Here is a 21,516-nt window from a genome sequence, read left to right as displayed (position 1 = left end):
TCATGTAATAGATCATCCTCTTATTTATAATTTACGGACATGAAAATTCCTATCATTTCCTACTCGTCTCTTCAACCTGGAGCAATCCAATCTGAGCCTGGATTATCTGGACCGTTTTTTATGGTCCAGAGGATGATCCCTAAATATACATCGATGAGGATGAATAATCTCCACCTATAAAATAGATGAATAATTCATCCCCATCAATATATATTTAAGGATCATCTTCTTAATCATAAAAATTAATTTAAGGATATGTTCTCATCCAATCCGGCCTATTTTTGTTATTTATTTATTTTTAAGAAGGCGTGCCGTGTGAGACTCGTCAGCATGGCCGGAGCCAAGGGACGGTAATCCGGTTGTCTTGTATGATGACGTTACTACACTGCTGTTGCATCCGTGTCGCGCCACGACGCCACTGTTGAGGAAGATAATGGTGTTTCCTGGCTGGACGTGGAACGGAACGGGATGTCCCACATCCAGTCACGTCCTAGTTCCTACTTGCAAAATAAGAATAAGAAAGGCATCTTTATGGCGACTTCAGCGCAGAAGCTCTTCTCTTCTCCTCTTCCTCCTTGATCGATTAGGCTAGGCATGGAGAAGCCGTCGGCGGAGCCAGAATATCTGTCGGGGTTCGGCAACCACTTCGAGTCGGAGGCACTGCCGGGGGCGCTGACGCGCGGCCAGAACAGCCCCCTCAAGTGCCCCTACGGCCTCTACGCCGAACAGATCTCCGGCACCTCTTTCACCGCCCCCCGCAAGCTCAACCAGCGCAGGTTCTCATTTCAGTTCATGATAGTACGCACTTTGTTGAGTGGAAAAGGAGGACCAACGCTTGTGCTTGCCTGATCCGACGATTCCATCTCAAATTTCAGCTATTTTAACAATCTTAGATTTGTGTGTTTATTTTTCAGTGTGGAGACTGATTTGAATGCGCGAATGGATTTTGCAACATTGTGTCCTTCCTTATTTTGCTTTCCTGTGCCTTTTTCCGGTTTTGTGCTTCCAATTTCCGTTAATTGCTGCTAGCATAGCTACTCAAGTATTCTTGCCGAATTTCATATAAGTGCTCCTTTGCTCATATTTCAGTTATCTATCATAAGTATTGGGTAAACTCTGGTGGAGATCTTCTATTAGCTCTGCAATTTGTCATCTGTCATGCTCAACGGTCTAAATTTTAATTTGTGCTATTGTTTTTAATCGCTGGATCCTCAGCTGGTTGTATCGTATAAAGCCTTCGGTCACTCATGAACCGTTCCACGCTCGTGTTCCTCGCCATGAACGTCTTGTTAGTGAATTTAATCAAACAACTAGTTCTGCTACACCAACTCAGCTCCGCTGGAAGCCAGTAAACATCCCTGATTCAGGTTCATCAACAGATTTCATTGATGGACTTTATACTGTGTGCGGATCGGGAAGTTCTTTCATTCGGCACGGTTATGCAATTCACATGTATGTTCAATTTTCCATTTTAGTTTATTTGATTTCATTATATCACTCTTGAATTTCCAATAGTTTTGAGGACTAATTTATTCATGAATAATGCTTCTTAGAGAAATGGAATATTTTTCTGCTGTCAATCAAGTTACAGATTTTATATGTTGTAGGAGGTAAAAAAAAAGTGCTGTTGACATGTCTGAGAAACTTGAGAAAGAGCACTATTTACATGTCCAAGTGACTGATAGAAAGATTAGAAAATATATATACATAAATATATATTGAGAAATGAAACAGCTTGAAATATTACTATTTATGCACAAAAAATAAATGAAACATTAAAGCAATGTAATAATAGAAGAAAATTATTTTGGGTGAGGGTGGTGATAATCATGTTTTGGGCCGATCACTCTGACCAAAATATATTGCACAACGAACTTCACCTGAAATATGCTGGATCCTGGATGTTTGAAAAATTTAGATAGTTATTCTAAAGTCCATCTGTCTGATTGAGCCCAAATATATGATCATGAAAAATTTTGGTGTATACTGAAGCCCAACTACACATTTATGTATGCTAAGATACTAAATAGTTCTACTACAATTACACTTTGATGTTTGACTTAACTGTCAATCTAAAGGATTGATAAACCAACATACTCTTGCTAGTACTGAATTAGAAACTCCTCTATGCCTCAGATAGCAAAATAGTGAGTTTTTTTTTTTTTTTGCAGTTTTATGTTTTTGCTTTCATCTACCTGATCTATTATTATAATACCTTGGGAAACATTAACTTTGTTTCTTAAACCTTACCTGATGTCAGATAGATGTGGCAGAGATGTTATGGAAGTAAAGCAATCATTTTATTTTGTCAATAGTATATAATAGTTAAGTTGAAATTGCTTCACATGAAGCTGTGGGTGCACTGATCTAGATCATCCTCATTGATTTCACATAATTTTCATATAATGAGAGAGAAGGAAAACATGGATATTAGAATTAATCATTTTTAATGTTTTGTTTGCGTGCAGGTATGCTGCTAACAAATCCATGGATGGTTGTGCCTTATGCAACGCTGATGGTGATTTTTTAATAGTTCCACAGAAGGGAAGTACGTGTTGTCTGTTTACTCTATGACTAGGTTACTGCTGTGGTTTAACTTCTAGAACCAATATTGGAAACTTAAGAAATTTCTCCAAAATGAAATCACTACCATTGCTTAAGCAAAGGACATTGTTCTTCTATCTCATATGCTATAATTTTCTAGTTGAGAATCTGTGTGTATTGGTAAGTTGGTAATGACTTAATTTTCTTGAGCTTTTTCTTTTGCAGGTTGATAAATGTCTTCCTATAGTTTAATCTCAATGTTTTTTAACTATCATTGTTTGATTAGTTAAGTGAGGATGTGAACTCATATACTATTTTTTATTTTCTTGACTGAAAATGCGATTTTGTTAATTGAACTGTCAGATATTTTTTTTTCCAAGTGATATAGCTAGTTAAACATTTGTATCTCACTTTGCATCTTGAAGCTAGTCTAGCAAGCAATGTGAATCTGGAAAGTTCCAACTTCTCAGCATTAGTTACATAACTATACAACATTGTTCAAGCCACTATCACACTTAATGTTTAAACTAACCATTTATCTTTTATATTGCTACAAGAAAAATCATATGGTATCTCCTTCTATATGTCCTGTAAATAACTGATAAATTAATTTAAGTGGGAGTGCATCTTGAACAGTGAATTTGATCATTAGGTACTTGGAGAACTTGTATATTTTTGCTTATTATGTTGCCTGTTGATTTAGTCATCTTCTTATATTTTGGTAATTTAGAAGATTTACAATTATGTCCTTTTTTAAGCAACAATATGTATTCACATGTATCATCATCAAGAAGTGGTTTGTACTTGATTAGTTGTCATTCGTCTCATTCTTCTTAAGACCTTTCTGTTTTGGCAAGCCCAGGGTTGTCAATAACAACTGAATGTGGGAAGTTGCAAGTTTCTCCTGGTGAAATGGTTGTCCTTCCTCAAGGGTTTCGTTTTTCTGTAAACTTGCCTGATGGTCCATCAAGGGGCTATGTTGCTGAAATTTTTGGTGCACATTTTCAGCTTCCTGATCTTGGCCCAATTGGTATGAGCTTAGTATCTTGTCATGTAAGACATTTGATCAATTTATATTCAGATTTTTTTTTGCAACTTACATATATTTGTTGCATAGGGGCTAACGGTCTGGCCGCTGCGAGAGATTTCCTTGTCCCGACTGCTTGGTTTGAAGAAAATTACCAGCCAGGGTATACAATTGTGCAAAAGTTTGGCGGAGAGCTTTTCACTGCAAAACAAGATTTTTCTCCATTTAATGTGGTTGCTTGGCATGGAAATTATGCACCATACAAGGTACTTCTTGGTAGTCAAATATGTGACTGGTAATTTCAACTTAAGTTAGATGGACACAATTACTCGAAATATGTGACTGGTACTTCTTGGCTTCACATTGTTGACTCGGTTTCTAATGTCTCTAGATGCTAGATAAATGCTAGAATAGTTGAGTTTCAATTCGTTCAATAAATGTATAGGAAGAACCGTACAAGGTATCTCTCATTAGTCTGGTAATTTCAGCTAAAGTTAGACCTACACAATTACTCAAAATTCAGTCACTGGAACAATAGGCTTCACACAGTTGATTCAGTTTCTAACATCTCTGGACTCCAGGTAAATGCTACGCTAATTTGGTTTCAATTGGTTCAATTAATATATAAGAAGCACCATACATGGTACTTTTTGTTAGTCAAATACAATTACTCAAAATTGTATTTGAGCTAAATACAATTTTAGCTAAAGTTGGACAAACACAATGACTGCAACATTAGGCTTCACACTATTGGCATGATTACTAATGCCTTTAGACACCCGATAAATTCTACAATAGTTTGGTTTCAATTGGTCAATAAGTGTACTGCAGATCAACCTTGAGTACGATGCTTTCATTGCCTGTGACTCTGGTCACACTAAATATATATAGAAAGTTCTAGAGAAGAATTTATTCATGCCAGTGGTCGCTCCACAAGTAAATTTAACATTAGTTTGCATTTGTTACAGTAACTGATTGATGGATACTAACACTCAAAATTCTTCTCAGACATACAATCACTGAAACAATAGGCTTCACACTATCGATGCAATTACTAATGTCTCTAGCTCCAGATAAAGCTACAATAGTTTGGTTTCAATTGGTTCAATAAATATACTGCAGATCAACCTTGGGAATGATGCTTTCATTCCCTGTGATTCTGGTCACACCAAATATATAAATAGGAAGTTCTAGAGCAGAATTTGTTCATGCCTGTGGTTGCTCCACAAGTCTATAAGAAATTCAACATTAGTTTGCATTTGTTTCAGTAAATGATTGTTGTTTGTTGAATTCGGGTGGAGCTGATTCCATTCAAAATAACTAATCTATTGAGAAGGGGGCACCCTTATAACTATAGACAAAGTGGCGTTATAGGCGTTGAGCATCCCAACTTAAACATATCCCCTCATGTCCATCATGACTCAAAAGTATGGGTCTATCTCTCATTCCATGAAGAATTCAAGTGGAGCTCATTTCATCAAAATGACTAGTCTCTTGAGAGGGGAACACCCTTTTAATATATAAACATAGTGGATCACCACATTTGGACACACAGGAATAATAGCTAATTTCTCAGTTTCTTATGCTACAGTTCTGCAGTTAAGCAGTCAAGGATTTCTCATATAGCTTATCAATGGTTTTTTATCTACTTTTGTGTGGTCATAATAGCAGTTAAAATTGATTCCATCACAAGTTTTATTTATTTATTTTTTTGTATGTGTGTTTCAGTATGATTTGGGTAAGTTCTGCCCATTCAATACTGTTTTATGTGATCATGGGGATCCTTCTGTAAACACAGGTATTTGATTCGAGCTTTCATTTTTAAGCAAGTTTTTTTATTTTGGACGACAACAATTCTGAGTTGACTTTATGCTTTTTCATATGTTTTGCAGTACTAACAGCACCATCAGATAAGCCAGGTGTTGCGTTACTTGACTTTGTAATTTTCCCACCACGGTGGTTAGTTGCTGAACATACTTTTCGGCCTCCATATTATCACAGAAATTGTATGAGTGAATTTATGGGTTTAATTTATGGTGTGTATGAGGTATATACATGATTGCATTCCTATTCCATCTTGATGAATCTAATTTCATTTTATATTAAGATTGAGCCAACACTCAATTACAGGCTAAAGCTGATGGGTTTCTTCCTGGGGGTGCCAGTCTCCATAGCTGTATGACACCACATGGACCCGATACTACAACCTATGAGGTACTACGTACTGATCCAACTTACAATTGCTTTAAATGATTGCAATTTGCAATAGCTGCATAATGGACTGTACAATGTTCTCCATTTCATTGTTTAGGCAACTATTGCCTGTGGTGACAATAGTGAGCCATTTCGGATAGGGGGTACCTTGGCTTTCATGTTCGAGTCATACCTCATACCTCGCATTTGCCCTTGGGCACTCGAGTCACCTGACCTGGATAAAAACTACTACCAGTGTTGGATTGGATTGAGGCCGCACTTCTCGCCTCACAACGGAGTAGAAGAAAATGGGACTCTCACTATTTCTGCCACTGGAAGAGTTCCTTCTGAAGATGGTGAAACTGTATGACAGAATTCAGCAGCTGCTTTGTGCATCCCCGGCCTGTTTCGTTCTCTGCCACAAGTTATGCGCTAAAAAAGCATGGTTAATTTGTAAACTTGTGCATAATAAATAATAAAAAAATTACTGAAAATAAAAGAAAAAGATGGTCCGAAGCCATGTATCATTGGCATCGATAGATTCGTTGCGGCAAACTCCTTTTTTATGGAAGTAATGGGCTGAGATAAGATTTCTTTTGCTGCCTAAAATTGGTGAAGGTGAGTACTCCTTAATAGAGATAGTGATGGTGGAATTCGAATTGGTTACTTACTTGCAAGGGATCTAACTTGTGCAGGTGGCTTAGGCTAAGACTCATGAGCAAAATGCCAGGGATTTAATGAACGACCAAGTGGACAGCCATGTATATAACGTAGGATGTGCTCTTCATATGTCTAACCTACCCACGGTAAGAAGAAAGAGGCCAGAACGGATGTGAGAGTAATAATAAATTATTATTCATTAATATTTATTATAAGGATAGTATACTATATAATGCTTAATAAGTACTTCATCAATTAACTAATTAATAAATAATAAAATTATTTTAAAAATTATACTAATAATTATAATAGAATTATTTTAATAATCCTAATACTGATTTGATTTGATTTCGTGATTTGATTTCGTCAATTTTGGTGATTTTCTTTTACTCTTGATAAATTTAACGGGAGATTTTTTACGTTAAAATTGCTTACTAACTTATTGAAATATTGTTTGGATAATAGCTTAGTAATATATCAACGTTTGATCTTCGACAGAAATATAAGAGACGGATAACTATTGAGTTGTTACATATTCATAAACAAAATGAAAATCAATTTTCACATATTTTGTATAAGCGTGAAAGATTGGATTAATTATAAGATATGTTGTTCCAATATTGTCATATCAAATTTTTGGTACAATATTTGATGCAAGATAAAGTTCAGAAAGAAGTGATTAAGACGTTATATTGGTTATAACTTTATATTTAGCCTTAGTGCTTAAATGAAATATCGTAGGTTGCTTTTTCGAATTTTATGAGATAAGATTTCATTCAAGAAATATTACATATACACTTGTAAATCGTCTGACTTCAGGAGAGCTTGCCTAATCCGCATCACTATATACATGTAAATCTCAAAATGATTGACGATATAAAAAATACCATGTAAAATAGTGTCTTTGAGATAATGAAGTATTCTTTTTACATTATCCTAATTTTGCTCAGTTTGAGCATGCATAAATTGACAAGAATGATTTACTGCAAATGTAATATTAGGTTGTGCAATAATGACATATTGTAAGGTTCTAATAATACGATAAATCTATGGATCGGACAGAGCAGAAGAGGATAAAGTTGTAGAGTTGTTTATAGCAATTGCTGTAGAAACTGGACGTGCTCCATCCTTGTTGGCTCTTTTGAGAAACTCAGTAATGTATTTGCTCTGAGAGAGAAGACAACCTTTCTCATGTGGAATAAGTTCAATATCAAGAAAAAGTGAGCATTATCCAAATCTCGAGTAAGAAATTCTTGATTGAGAAGACTTAATAAAGTTATGATATCCTTGTGATCATTACTGATATTAAGATGTAATCTACATAAATAAGAAAAAATATCAAAGATCCATCATTATATTTATGGAATAAAGATGAGTAAATTTTTTATCCAAAAAATTCTTGACCTTGTAACCAATTAAATAATTGATGAAACCATGCACGAGAAGCTTGTCGAAGACTATATAATGATTTCTTGAGTTGACAAACATGAGATGGAAATTATGGATGAATAAACTCAGGTGGTTGTTCCATAAATACAATTTTCTCAAAATGACCATGAAGAATTGCATTTGAAATATCTAATTATCGTATATGCCAATTAGAACTAACAGCTATTGATAAAAGAAGTCTGACGGATGTAATTTTGATGACTGAACTAAAAGTGTCATTGAAGTCAATACCTACTTGTTGATTAAATCCTTTGGCTACAAGTCGAGCTTTGTGTCGTTCAAGAGAACCATCAGCTCGATACTTAAGATGGAATACCTATTTAGAACCCACAATATTCATAGAGGGAGTGCGTAGAACAAGACTCCATGTTTCATTAAGAAGAAGTGCATCAAATTCTGTAGTCATTGTACTATGCCAATTTGGATCCTTATGTGCTTGTGTAAAATAAGTTGGTTTAATAGATTTTGAAGAGACCACTACAGCTCATGGAAAGGGATATCGAGTTGTCATTGTTAGGACCGATGGTCGCGGCTAGAGAGGGGGGTGTGAATAGCCGCCCCAAATTCTTCGCGTTTCTTCCTACGATTAGGGTTAGCGCAGCGGAAATGAAACCGTAGAAACGAAAAGGAAGAAGACAAACCTCAAACTCGATGGATGTAACGAGGTTCGGAGGTGATACTCCTACTCCTCGGCGTGTCCGTAAGGTGGACGAGCCCTATCAATCCGTCGGTGGATGAGTCCCCGGAGAACCGGCTAATGTAACACTCCTTCTGGGTGGAGAAACCTCGCCACAATGTTTTGCAAAAGCAATACAGGAGTAGAAAGCAGCAAGAAGCAAAATACAATACAAATGTATGAAACATCTTCGCTTACTTTCCTTCTCTTCGACTGGATGATGCAGCAGCTTCTCGGATCCAACCACAACAGCAACAGGAACTGATTCAGTTGGTCCCAGCCGAGTGGAAGCTCACAAAAAGCTTCATGAACTAAGAGCTCAGCAAAGCTCGCAGAAGAACTTGCAGCAGCAAGAAGAAGAGGCAGGAACAAGAAGAAGCAGAAGCTTCGGAGAAGAAGAAGAAGAAGTTCTGTAGAAGCCCTCGATCTCCTTTTATAACCTGCACTGCCTGCGAAGAAGAAGCCAGAAGACAGCAGAAGACAGAAGACCGTTGTGAGCCAACGGATAGTTCTGGACCGATCAGGCTGAAGCCTGATCGGTCCAGAGCACCTCTAATCGGTCCTTGGGACCGATCAGGTCCCAGTCTGATCGGTCCCCGGACCGATCCCACCTCTCTGTAAGAGAGGTGGTTGCGTCTCTGATCGATCGTAGAGACCGATCAGACTCCCTGCTGATCGGTCCCCGGTGACGGTTCACTCCTGTAAAGTTGGCTCAACTCCTCCGATCGGTCTCTCCGCACCGATAAGATGACTTGAGAACCCTTCATTTGTTATCGATCGGTCACTGACCGATCAAATACTCAGCGATCGATGGTCACCCGATCCGGTTTAAGCTCCACCCTAAACCCTAAATGGTCCCGAGCGAGCTCAGAGCCCTCTCTTGACCTAATCCGAGAACGAGCTACCGCCCTCTCCGACTTTGTCCTGTCCGGAGAACGAGCTACGAGCCCTCTCTGACCACGGTCCGAGAACAAGCTACCGAGCCCTCTCCGACCTCGTGCCAATTCTCCAACTTGGCTTTTCTCGTGCCAAGTCTCCATACTTGACTTTTCCCAAGCTCCCCGCTTGGACTTTTCACCGGATGTCGGTCAACCTTGACCCATATGGATTTCCCTGCCTGACTTCACTCACTTCCAAACCGCCCAGCTTCACTCACTAGGTCTTTCCCATGCCCGGCTTCACTCACCAGGTCTTTCGCCCAGCTTCACTCACCGTGACTTTCTCCAACCTGCTCGGCTTCACTCACCAGACTTTCACTTTCACCTAGCTTCACCACTAGGATTTTCACCTAGCTTCACTCACCGTGATTTCTGCCCGGCTTCACTCACGTGACTTTCCCCCTTCCCTAACATCCAGTTAGGACTTCGATCAAGTATCGGTCAACCTTGACCTACTTGACTCTTCTTCATCAACACTGATCAGACCCTGATCAGATCTCTCCGCATGGACAATCGCACCTGCATTGTCCATGTCTTTCCGTATTGTCAAACATCGAAACCATGACCAAGGTTTACGCTTGGTCAACTAGGTCAACCTTGACCTACTGGAAATTGCACCAACAATCTCTCCCTTTTTGATGTTTGACAATACCTTTAAGTTAGACTAATCCAATAGCCTCAACTTTCTTCATGCCACTAGGTAATGAAACATAAGTTACAACCTTACATTCTCCTTCTAAGAAGGCAACCTCCTTCTTAGATAATGAAGGCCTAACTTAAACCCTTCATTCTCCCCCTATTGGCACACATCAACAAACTCTCCCCCTGAAGAGTAAGTTATCGTTGTTCACAACTTCACTCGTTGTGATCAACGATAACTCCCACTAACTCCAATGTTCTTCCTTGAACATTCTCTAGACATTCTCCATTCTCCCCCTTTTTGACACACATCAAAAAGAGTGAATCAAGGTCAATAATTTCTTCCTAATGAAAGTCTCATACCTTTCATTGAAACCCTTAATTTCCCCCTTGATACTAATGTCAATAGTCAATTTAGTGATAATCCCATATCACTCAAGTCTTTAGGAGTAAAAATCCTCCTAAAAGTCAACTCCCCTTGACTAATAGGTAAAATTCCCCCTAACGGTCAACTCCCCCTTGACCATTGCACCAACAATGTCTTGGAGAGTTTCAAACCTTCAAAATACCAACTCCCGAGCTGAAATTTCAGACAACCAGTCGAATTTCAGCAACTTGGCACGCCCTGATCGGTCACCAGACCGATCAGCCTTCACTGGATCGGTCACCAGACCGATCCACACTCTCCTGGATCGGTCCTAGTGACCGATCCACACTTTCCTGGACCGATCAGAATCCTCTCTGATCGGTCCACAAGTCTGATATCAGAATTTCTGATTTTCCTCCCGAAATTCAGAAACTCCTAGAAAATTTCAGAAAATTCCAAAAATTGTAAAACTTTGAGGATACATTCTTCATAACATATACTATAAAGAAAAAATAGTTTTCTATGAAAATATCTTCTATTTTTCAATCTTGATACAAAGTTCAAAAGTCTTTGAAATAGCTCAAAGTTAACTCATCTTTGTATCACTTTGCTCAATGATGAGAGCTATCACTAGAAAAGCTTCATCAAGGTTTTTCAAATCAATTTTGAAATGATTTTAAACCATTTAATTTAGGACCACAATCTTAGGGCTAAATGTACATGACTTGTACACAAGCTTTCCCTATGATCCTCAATTTCGAATTAGGCTCATCTAGGTACAAGAACTATGCACCTTGATCATAACTCATGATCCTAATATCTCACACACATCTAAGGTGTATCAAACACATCCAAGTCAATTTTGATGTGAGATATGAGTTTAGGTCATCTTAGGCTAAGTTCTCATGCATTTTCTAAACAACAATTTGATCTCCATATCAAATTTTGTTTTTGTCCTTAAATCAAATTAATTGATTATAAAAGCAAGAGATGATGACATGGCATATAATGATATCATAAGTAAAAACATGTGCCAATGTCATGATGTCATGACATAAAGTATGAAACTTAAATAGAGCATGACATTTAACTAACCTAAGCATTATCATGATGTTTCAAATGATAATAAATTAAATATGATGTCATGACATGGCATATGGCAAACAATATATGGCAAATAACATGTAAAGGTATAGAAGATACCTAATTCTAGCCTTAATTGCCATTTTTGATAGTTTTGATCATTTTGCCATAGGTTCTATATTCCTAAGTGTAATAGACCTAGCATCTTATACCAAAGATTTTTAGATCACTATGTGCCAATTAGATTGACTCTAGAAAACTCCTCAAATTTGATTGGCACATTCTAATCACCTTAGGAATAATTCTTAATTTCATTTTCAAGGCTTGATTAACCTTGAAAAATCCTAAAGTGCCACCTTTTGCCATGATTAGGTTAACTACCTATTCAAGCAAGGTTGGCACACCCTAACTCATCTAGCGTGATGAAATCACGCTCCTAGGAACCCAATACCTATTTGAGCTCATTGGGTTCACTAAATATTCACTAGGGATGACTTCCCTAGCAATCCTCCTAATGACCCTCCTAGGCTTTGAAGCCTTGGTCATTTGGGACTTATCAAGATCAACTCTAGGGGTGACTCCCCTTGTGACCTTGGTGATGGTCTTCCTAGTCCTAGGTTTTGTTCCATAATCGAATGGAACATCATGGTAAGTGGGATTGACCACTTGGGACTTAGGTTTGTGACCCAAACCTTTCTTGTCCTTGGACTTGGGTTTTTGACCCCTAGACCCTAGAGTCAAATCCTCAAGAGCCTTTTCTAGAGAGTCAAGTCTTGACCTCAAGACTTGATTTTCTTTCTCTAATACCTCAAGCTTTAATTTATCCTTTTTCTTTGAGGTATTCCTAGGCATGTGTCTAGTTGATTTGGGATTTCTACCTAGGTTCTCCCTAACCTTAGATGAGTTAATCCTAGGATTGACATTTCTAGTGTTGTCTTTACCTAGGCTAACATGTTTAGCACCTAAGCACATATATTGGTTCCTAAAGTTAACATGCTTATCATTATTAACAATTGCAACAAAACTACTAGCATGTGTCTTATTATTATTGCAATAATGTGCCTTAGAGATTACATTAGAGTTTGTCTTAGCTCCCCCTATCGATGTGCTCGTCTTCTTGTCCTTGTGAGGTTGCCTCCCCCTCGGACATTGGCTCCGATAATGTCCCCTTCGCTTGCATTGGAAGCACACCACGTGCTCCTTGCTCTTGCATATCGGGACTCCGGCTTCCTTGATCTTTGGCGCTGGTGGAGTCTTCCTAACCCTCTTTGGACATTTACTCTTGTAATGTCCAAGTTCCCTACACTCAAAGCATAATATATGCAATTTACTAGAACTTAAATTGCTTGAGTTACCTAGGGTTGAGGTGGGATGTAAGCTCTCTCTTTCATCCCTTCCGGAGGTAGAAGCTTCTTCTCCTTGCTCCGAACTTGAAGAGGAACTCTCCTCCTCTTCTTCTTTAGATGTTGAGTAGCCCTCAACTTCTAAATCCATCCCTCCATGATGTGAACTCCTTGGCTCACTTGACTCCTCTTCATGGCTTGAAGTGGAGTTCCCCTCATGGAACTTAGCCAAGTTGTTCCACAACTCCTTGGCATTGTTGTATCCACCTATCTTACATAGAATGTCATTAGGTAATGAGAATTCAAATACTTTCATTACCTCATCGTTGATTGTGGAATGGTGGATTTGTTCCCTTGTCCACTTCTTCTTCTCGAGTGGTTTTCCTTCCTTATCCATTGGAGGCTTGAAACCTAATTGAACACAACTCCAATTTTCAAGGTTAGTCATAAGAAAATACCTCATTCTTACCTTCCAATACGCGAAGTCGTCGCGGTCATAGAAAGGTGGAATGGTGATGCCTTCTCCGAGTTGATCCATCTCTAGCTTGTGCTCCCTCGGGTGTTAATCCGACGAAGAGCAACCTTGCTCTGAAACCACTTGTTAGGACCGATGGTCGCGGCTAGAGAGGGGGGTGTGAATAGCCGCCCCAAATTCTTCGCGTTTCTTCCTACGATTAGGGTTAGCGCAGCGGAAATGAAACCGTAGAAACGAAAAGGAAGAAGACAAACCTCAAACTCGATGGATGTAACGAGGTTCGGAGGTGATACTCCTACTCCTCGGCGTATCCGTAAGGTGGACGAGCCGTATCAATCCGTCGGTGGATGAGTCCCCGGAGAACCGGCTAATGTAACACTCCTTCTGGGTGGAGAAACCTCGCCACAATATTTTGCAAAAGCAATACAGGAGTAGAAAGAAGCAAGAAGCAAAATACAATACAAATGTATGAAACACCTTCGCTTGCCTTCTCTCGATCGATGAAGCTTTCTGATCCAACCACAACAGAATCTTGGTCCCGAGTGGAAGCTCACAAAAGCTTCAGAACTAAGAGCTCAAAGCTCAGAAGAACTGCAGCAAGAAGAAGAGGCAGAACAAGAAGAAGCTTGGAGAAGAAGAAGAAGAAGTTCGTAGAAGCCCTCGATCTCCTTTTATAACCTGCAAGAAGAAGCCGAAGATGCAGAAGATGTAAGACCGCCAGAGCCAACGGATAGTTTCGACCGATCAGGTCAAGTTCGAGCACTCGATCGATCCTTGGGACCGATCAGTCGGTCCGGATCGATCCCACCTCTGTAAGAGAGGTGGTGCGCTCGATCGATCGTGAGACCGATCGACTCCGCTGATCGGTCCCCATCTCACTCACGAAGTTGACTCAACTCCTCGATCGGTCTCTGCCGATAAGATGACTTAGTAACCCTTCATTTGTTATCCGATCGGTCACTGACCGATCGATACTCAGCGATCGATCGGTCACCAGACCGATCCAGGTTTAGAGCTCCAGCCCTAAACCCTAAATGGTCCTGAGAACGAGCTACCGAGCCCTCTCTTGACCTAGTCCGGAGAACGAGCTACCGAGCCCTCTCTGACCACAGTCCGGAGAACAAGCTACCGAGCCCTCTCCGACTTTCCGTGCCAAGTCTCCAACTTGGTCTTCTCCGTGCCAAGTCTCTATACTTGGACTTTTCCCGTGCCAAGCTCCCTGCTTGGACTTTTCCGTGCCAAGTCTGGACTTCCAAACTGCCTAGCTTCACTCACTAGGTCTTTCCCCTGCCTGGCTTCACTCACCAGGTCTTCCCAACTGCCTAGCTTCACTCACCAGGACTTTCTCCAACTGCCTGGCTTCACTCACCAGGACTTTCACTTTCACCTAGCTTCACTCACTAGGATTTTCACCTGGCTTCACTCACCAGGATTTCCCGACTGCCTGGCTTCACTCACCAGGATTTTTCGAACTGCCTAACATCCCAGTTAGGACTTCCCAGTCAAGTATCCGGTCAACCTTGACCTACTTGACTCTTCTTCATCCAACCGGATCAGACCCTGATCAGTATCTCTCCGCATGGACAACTGCACCTGCATTGTCCATGTCTATATGTCTTTCTGTATTGTCAAACATCGAAACCATGACCAAGGTTTATACTTGGTCAACTAGGTCAACCTTAACCTACTGGAAATTGCACCAACAGTCATTGGTGGACAACGTGTATAGATGTCACTTGATGCAAGCATGCGATGAAGAACATTATCATCTGATTCACTTGTTGTTGGCGATGAGGATGTATACTAACATGGTGATTTAGATGACGGGCTTGTGTTATCTAAGGATCCATAATTAGAGAGCATATTATCTTCGATTGGTGATGCTTCTGAATTGTAGTAACTTGAGGTGATTCTAATGGTATAGGGGAGTTATCAGAGAGCTCCTGAGTATGACCTAGGATGCCATCACTTCTGAAAATGTTAGGTGACATCAAGAAGGTGCCACCTGTATCTGGAGGGGAGATCGAAGAAGCTATCAAAAAAGGGAATATATATTTATCGAAAGTAACATGTCGTGAAATATAAATTCGTCCTGTTGGTATATGTAAGCAACAATAATCATGGTGCAAATTGCTATAACCAAGGAAAACACATTGTATGAACGGGAGTCAAGTTTGTGTCTATAGTAGGTTGTAACCATGGATATCATGCGGAACTAAAAATTTGAAGGAAAATGTAATCAGGAGTTTGATTATAAAGTTTTCAAAATGACATTTATGATTGAACAATAGAATAGGAAGTCAATTTATAAGATATATGGAAGTGCTAACATCTTCATCCCAAAATTTATATAGAATTGATGTTTGATAGAGAAGTGTCAAAGCAGTTTCAATTATATGTCTATGTTTTCTCTCAGCAGAACCATTTTCTCTAGAGTGTAAGAACAAGAGATTCGATAAACAATTCCACAAGAGACAAGATGACGATGGAGAGCTTGATACTCGCCTTCTTAATCAGAATGAAGAAAGATTATTTTACAATTAAAACATCATTCAACTATTTTTGAAAATACAAAATATGTCAAATTAATCAGATTTCTTTTTCATAGGATAGAACCAAGTATATTTACTAAAATGATTGATGAAGGAAATATAATATAAGAAACCTTGGTTAGACAAGATAGATGTAGAACCCCAAATATCAGAATGAATTATTTCAAGTAGAAAATTAGAAACATGATGGGAAGAATAAAAAGGCAACTTATGACTTTTAGCTTCCATGCATGCTCTGCATGAATGAAATAGAGAGGAGGTGAAGGAAGTAGGTAAGTCATACTTATTGATGATCGTCTGAACAATGCGAAGAGAACATGATGTTTTCAAAATAAAATTGATGTGTGAAAAGTAAATTTTTGATAATAGATGGAACATAAAAGATATTCACATGTAAAAAGTATGATTAGATAAATGAATATATATGTTTCCAAGATTAGCAATTTGTAAACCTAAACTATCGTCTACTTGAATCGTATCTAAGCCATAATCTGATATTATGTCTGTAAGGATATCATAATATGAGGTGACATGATGTGTTGCTCCAGTATCAATATATCATTCTATAGATGAAAAATTCTGAGAATTTATTATGAGTAGGCATAGATGAGTGTTCTTTAGGATATACTTGTGAAGTAGTGGATTGTCTTGAAGATGAACCGTTACCTACTTGTATAGTGTCAGGACCATGATTGGAGGAGGTTCTGCAAGAATGTCATAATCTGATGTAACATGATGAGTTGCTCCAGAATCTGGATGTCATCTTCCAGTAAAATTTTAATCAAATCTCTTATAACATTGATAAGCAAAGTGACCATTCTTGAGACAAATCTGACAACATTTTCGTCCTCGACCTTGTCATTATCCTTGTCCTTATCCTTCTCCTTGTCCTTGTCCTCGTCCATCTTGATTTTGTTGATGATGGGTAGTACTATCAATCTTGTAAGTTGTATGTGCCGAAAGCGCAAGAGAATTTGAGACCCTTTGAGATTGTAATTGTAGAAGTATCTCATACGAAGAGAGCAAGTCATGAAGGGTATTGAGTGACACTTGATCTATGCGAGTAGTTACGTTAGGAATAAAGTTGTCATATTGAGGCCCCAATCCTACAAGAACATGTGTTAGTAAATTTGGATCTGATGGCTAATCGAAGTAAAATTATTGGCAATAGCCTTGATTGATTGCATATATTCATTGATAGACTTGTCTCCTCGTTGCATCGATTGTAATTGCATACGAAGTTGAAGAGCGCGTGCTTGAGAGTGTAAAACAAATGTTTGAGCAAGAGCTTCCCATATTTGACGAGAGCTAACAAGCCCTGCAATCGTAGGAAGTATAGACTCACTAATCGTTGAAATCAACCATGTCATAATTAGTTGATCCTTCTTGTTCCATATAACATAGTTTGAATTGTCTTCTTGTGGTTTAAGAGAAGTACCATCAATAAGTCTGAGTAGATTATTAACACGAAGTAGTGAAAGAAATTGCATCTTCCAAAGCATATAATTATCATTGTTAAGTTTGATAGGTAAATAAGATATGACATTCAGGATTAAGGAAGATAGTTATGTTGTAAAATATGTTTCTATGGTGGATGATGGAGAAGAAAGTTCTGACATTATATATAAAAATAATGAATTGTGTAATGATAACTTATCTGTGATGGATGGTGAAAAGAGGCAAGAGATTAAGAGCAAAGGAGCAACAAGTTCTTTCTTTGGTCGGCAACAACACTTGATCTGAAGGTAGGCTAGCAGCTATAGATCACCAATGTTGCACGAAGACAAGGAGGTTCTCTTATTGGATGGCAGCGCTGGAAGAAAGTTCGGCGGTGGAAATTGAGAGAAGTGAAAAATTAGCGATAGAAGAAAGTTCGACGATGAAAAAAACGAGAGAACGGAAAAATAAGGAGCGAGAAAGGAAAAATTAATTAAAAAAAGATAAGAAGAGGGCAAGAAAGAATACGAGAGCAATAATAAATCTTATTATTTATTAATATTTGTTCTAAGGGCAGTACAATATATAAGGTCAAGAAGTACTTGGTCAATTGATCAATTAATAAATAAAAGAAATATTCTTAAAATTATTCTAATAATTATAAAAGAATTATTTTAATAATTCTAATATTAATTTGATTTGATGATTTGATCTTATCAATTTTTGGTGATTCTCTTTTATCCAAAATTGGTGCAATCGAATCATGCCTATCCACCTCTATGGCTTCCACATCCTGGTTGATTGTGGTCACCATAGTTCTCAACCAAGTCAATTCGCCTTTGACCTCGTGACCCAACACATCTTTGATTGTGCTTGTGTTGGATTCAATGAAAGTCTTACATTAGAAAAATTTGGGAAAGATCATCATTTAAAAGGATGTAAGATATCACTATTTACATAAGAGCTTTTGGGTATAGTCCAAGAGCAAAATCATGAGGGTCTAGACCTAAAGTGGATAATATCATGTTATTGTGGAGATATATAAGCATCCTTTGGACACAACAAATGGTATCAGAGCGATGGTCAGGGTGACAGGATGCTCGCGGGATGACTCGAAGCAGGTCAAGAGTGACGGGATCCAAATACTTACAGGGAGGTCCAGAATAAGTCAAGGTGATCGGATGCTCGCGCGGAGGGTCGGAGCAGGTCAGGGTGATCGAATGTTTATGGGGGACCAGAAACAAGTCAGGATGACTAAATGTTTACGGGGATGACCCGAAACAGGTCAAGAGTGATCAAATACTCACGGAAAGGTCCGGACCATAAGAATAATTATGGTCTTTCATTTGAGAAGAGGATTGTTGAGATACAATCAAAGTCTCATGTTGGAAAGATCATAAATTTAAAAGAATATAAGATATTTCTATTAGTATAAGATTTTTTAAATAGAATCTAATAAAAAAAATGATGAAGACCTAAATAAAATGGAGAAGTCTCTTGGCTCATGGGTTGAGCTTGCCATTAAATAAAACAGCTGCCAAGTCAATGATCACGGCATGCTTGAATCCACTGAATCATTTTTATAATTTTTAATATAATTAAACCCTACAATAATAGTTTCAAAATATACTAAATTAACTTTACTCATTTAAAAAATATTTAACAATTTTTTAATTATTCTATTATTGAATTTGGACTTAGATATATTATTTTGGGCATGGTCTAGGGTAGCTATGTCAGATTCATATCAGGTTTGGATTGTCACCAACTTAGCTTGTGCCCGACATGATTGACCTAGAGCTATGCTAGGTTCGGTATGGCCAAAATGTCAAGAACAAAATAGTCTAATATAGGCTTCAAGGATTGGGCAAGTGAGAACCACTTTTTATCCATGTTGATCCTATCCGAAAGTCAGAGAAGTGGATGTTAGAGACGTGACGCTTCTGTTGACCTCCAATGGACTCTGCTTCTGTTTGTAATACAAGCAGCGTCAGTGCTGAGCCATGGCAGGGATCTCAGGCGATGGGCCTCCGACGCTTAAGTTAGTTCCCAAAGAAGCAATAAAAACTATAGCGCAACTGTAGAGATCGCGAGAAAAGTATCTCTCCGTCGATACTTGGACCCCTTTTATATAGGGCTCCTGTAATGTGTGTGCACGCTTCTTAAAGCGGACACATCCTCCCAAGTTTTCCGTGAATAGTCATGTCATAAAGTGTCCCTGACATAATATCTTAACGAGCCAAGCATATCTCTGAAATGACAGTGGAAACTTCCGCCGTACGATCTTCTGCATTACCATGTCGTCCGTCGGTGATACTAACTCCCAAAAGGATGTCGAAGGATATCCCTTGGTATCTGTTGCTCAGTCGAACGGGATGGTCGCTCGACTGGAGTCTTTATTGTTTAGTTGATGAATCTTACTACTTGGCCGAGCGGGTTAGCCGCTCGGCCGATACTTCCACTGTCTGATTGCTGCATGTGTCTGGAACGAGCGGGAGAGTCGTTCGACTGTAGTAGCGTTGTCCATGTGTGGTTCGCTTGGCCATGACTCTGCTGATCTGGTCATTGATGTAGAGCCAAGCGGGGTGGCCGCTCGGCATGCTTCCGTAAACACTTTGGGTGTAGAGCCGAGCGGGGTGGCCGCTCGGCATGCTTCCATAAACACTTTGGGCTTCTTCTTGTCTTGAGCGTCTCAGCTCAGTCGATGGGCGAGCTAGTGGGGCGTTGACTGCCTTAACTCTGACCTTTGTTGACCTCCACCATGGCAGCATGGTGGGGTCCCTCCTTATCACCGCATTACAAGCCTCCTCTTCAAGTCTAGTCGAAGGAGGATGTAGTCCGACTGACTAGACCAGTGTAAGCAAATTCCTTCTCGATCGGGCCTTGTCGCTGTGGGGTCTTCGCTCAGGATGTACCTGATCCTCGCTGATCGGCCTTCTGAAGCTTGTTGCTCGGCCCTAGACATGCTTCCTTGATTCGATCGGAAAAACAAAGTTTATCCTCGTAGAATTTTTTTCCTCTGGCTGTCTTGGGTGAGCGGGGGCTCGGTTGACATCACCAGAATATCTTGGAATTCATGCAAATCCCCTTTTATTAAGGCAGAGTAGGTTCTCATACTGGCCTTAATTGTTGATTCGTGGTAGCATGCCACGTGTCATGCCCACAGTCGTGCACGCCTGACGTGACAGACATTGATGGTGACGTTTGGCGGTTTAAATTCAACGGTCGAATCTTCGCATAGGTTTTCACGACCTAGACGGACGACTCCGGTTGGCTGAGCCCGGGGTACATGAGCTCGCCACCTCACCACCTTCTTCGCCTTCGTGCTCTTGCACTTGTGCTCTCCGACGATTCTGTGCGTGTTCTCCGGCGACCTTCTATACATTGTCGACCACTTCTCCTTTCCTGCTCCGACGATCCTCGTCCCATAAGCTTCCTTCTCTTATTCACTTTCGATTTCCAGCGTCTCCTTGTTCCTGGTGTCTTTCCAGTGATCTTTTTTATCTCTCGGTCGTATTTCTTCTGCTGTTTTTGCTTTCCATCGCAATGGCGAGTTCTTTGCAACCGTTGGCCACCATTCCGGGACTCTGGTACACCACTACGGAGTTCCGGTTCAATGTGGGTGATGCGGAGGCTCTAAGAAATACCATTAAACTCCCTCCTAAGTACGAGATTGTTTTACCCTCTCCGTCCGATTAGCCCAATAATCCTCCGACCGACACCATTTGCCTGTTCAGAAACCACTTTGTTGCCGATCTACGATTCCCCATCCATCCTTTTATTATCTCCGTTTGTAAATACTTCCGCATCTCTCTCCCCCAACTCGTACCGAACTCTTTTCGTCTGTTGTGTGGTGTCACTGTCTTGTTCCGGTTGCATGACATCCCCCTCACTGCTCGGGTCTTCCATTACTTCTATTACCCCAAGAAATCTGAGTCGGGGACTGTCCTTTTCCAGTCTCAGGTCGAACTAGTTTTCTTTGACAAAATGTCGACTTCTAATAAAAACTGGAAAGAATACTTCTTTTTCCTGCGTCTCCTTGAGCGGCCAGAGTTCGCGACCCGTTAACAACTTGAAGTGGTGCCTCAGCCCGACCTGAAGCGATATAAGAGCCGATCAGATTATCTCCACGC

At 39.6% G+C, this 21,516-nt stretch overlaps 1 protein-coding gene across 1 annotated transcript; it reads left to right on the top strand.

Annotated features, from left to right (window-relative positions):
- The first annotated feature begins 520 nt into the window (after positions 1-520).
- LOC122056410 (homogentisate 1,2-dioxygenase-like) lies at positions 521-6,192 on the top strand. The gene is made up of 9 exons (XM_042618348.1): positions 521-776; positions 1,216-1,452; positions 2,469-2,548; positions 3,407-3,574; positions 3,662-3,837; positions 5,300-5,369; positions 5,464-5,618; positions 5,702-5,785; positions 5,883-6,192. Exons 1-9 carry the CDS (start codon positions 595-597, stop codon positions 6,132-6,134), a joined length of 1,404 nt encoding a protein of 467 aa, XP_042474282.1. The 5' UTR covers positions 521-594; the 3' UTR covers positions 6,135-6,192.
- The last annotated feature ends 15,324 nt before the right edge of the window (positions 6,193-21,516 follow it).

Source organism: Zingiber officinale, chromosome 3B (genome assembly GCF_018446385.1).
Source record: "Zingiber officinale cultivar Zhangliang chromosome 3B, Zo_v1.1, whole genome shotgun sequence".
In the NCBI taxonomy this organism is placed as follows: Eukaryota; Viridiplantae; Streptophyta; class Magnoliopsida; order Zingiberales; family Zingiberaceae; genus Zingiber; species Zingiber officinale.
Note: the sequence above shows the minus strand (reverse complement) of the source record. Positions and strands in the feature narration are given on the sequence as shown.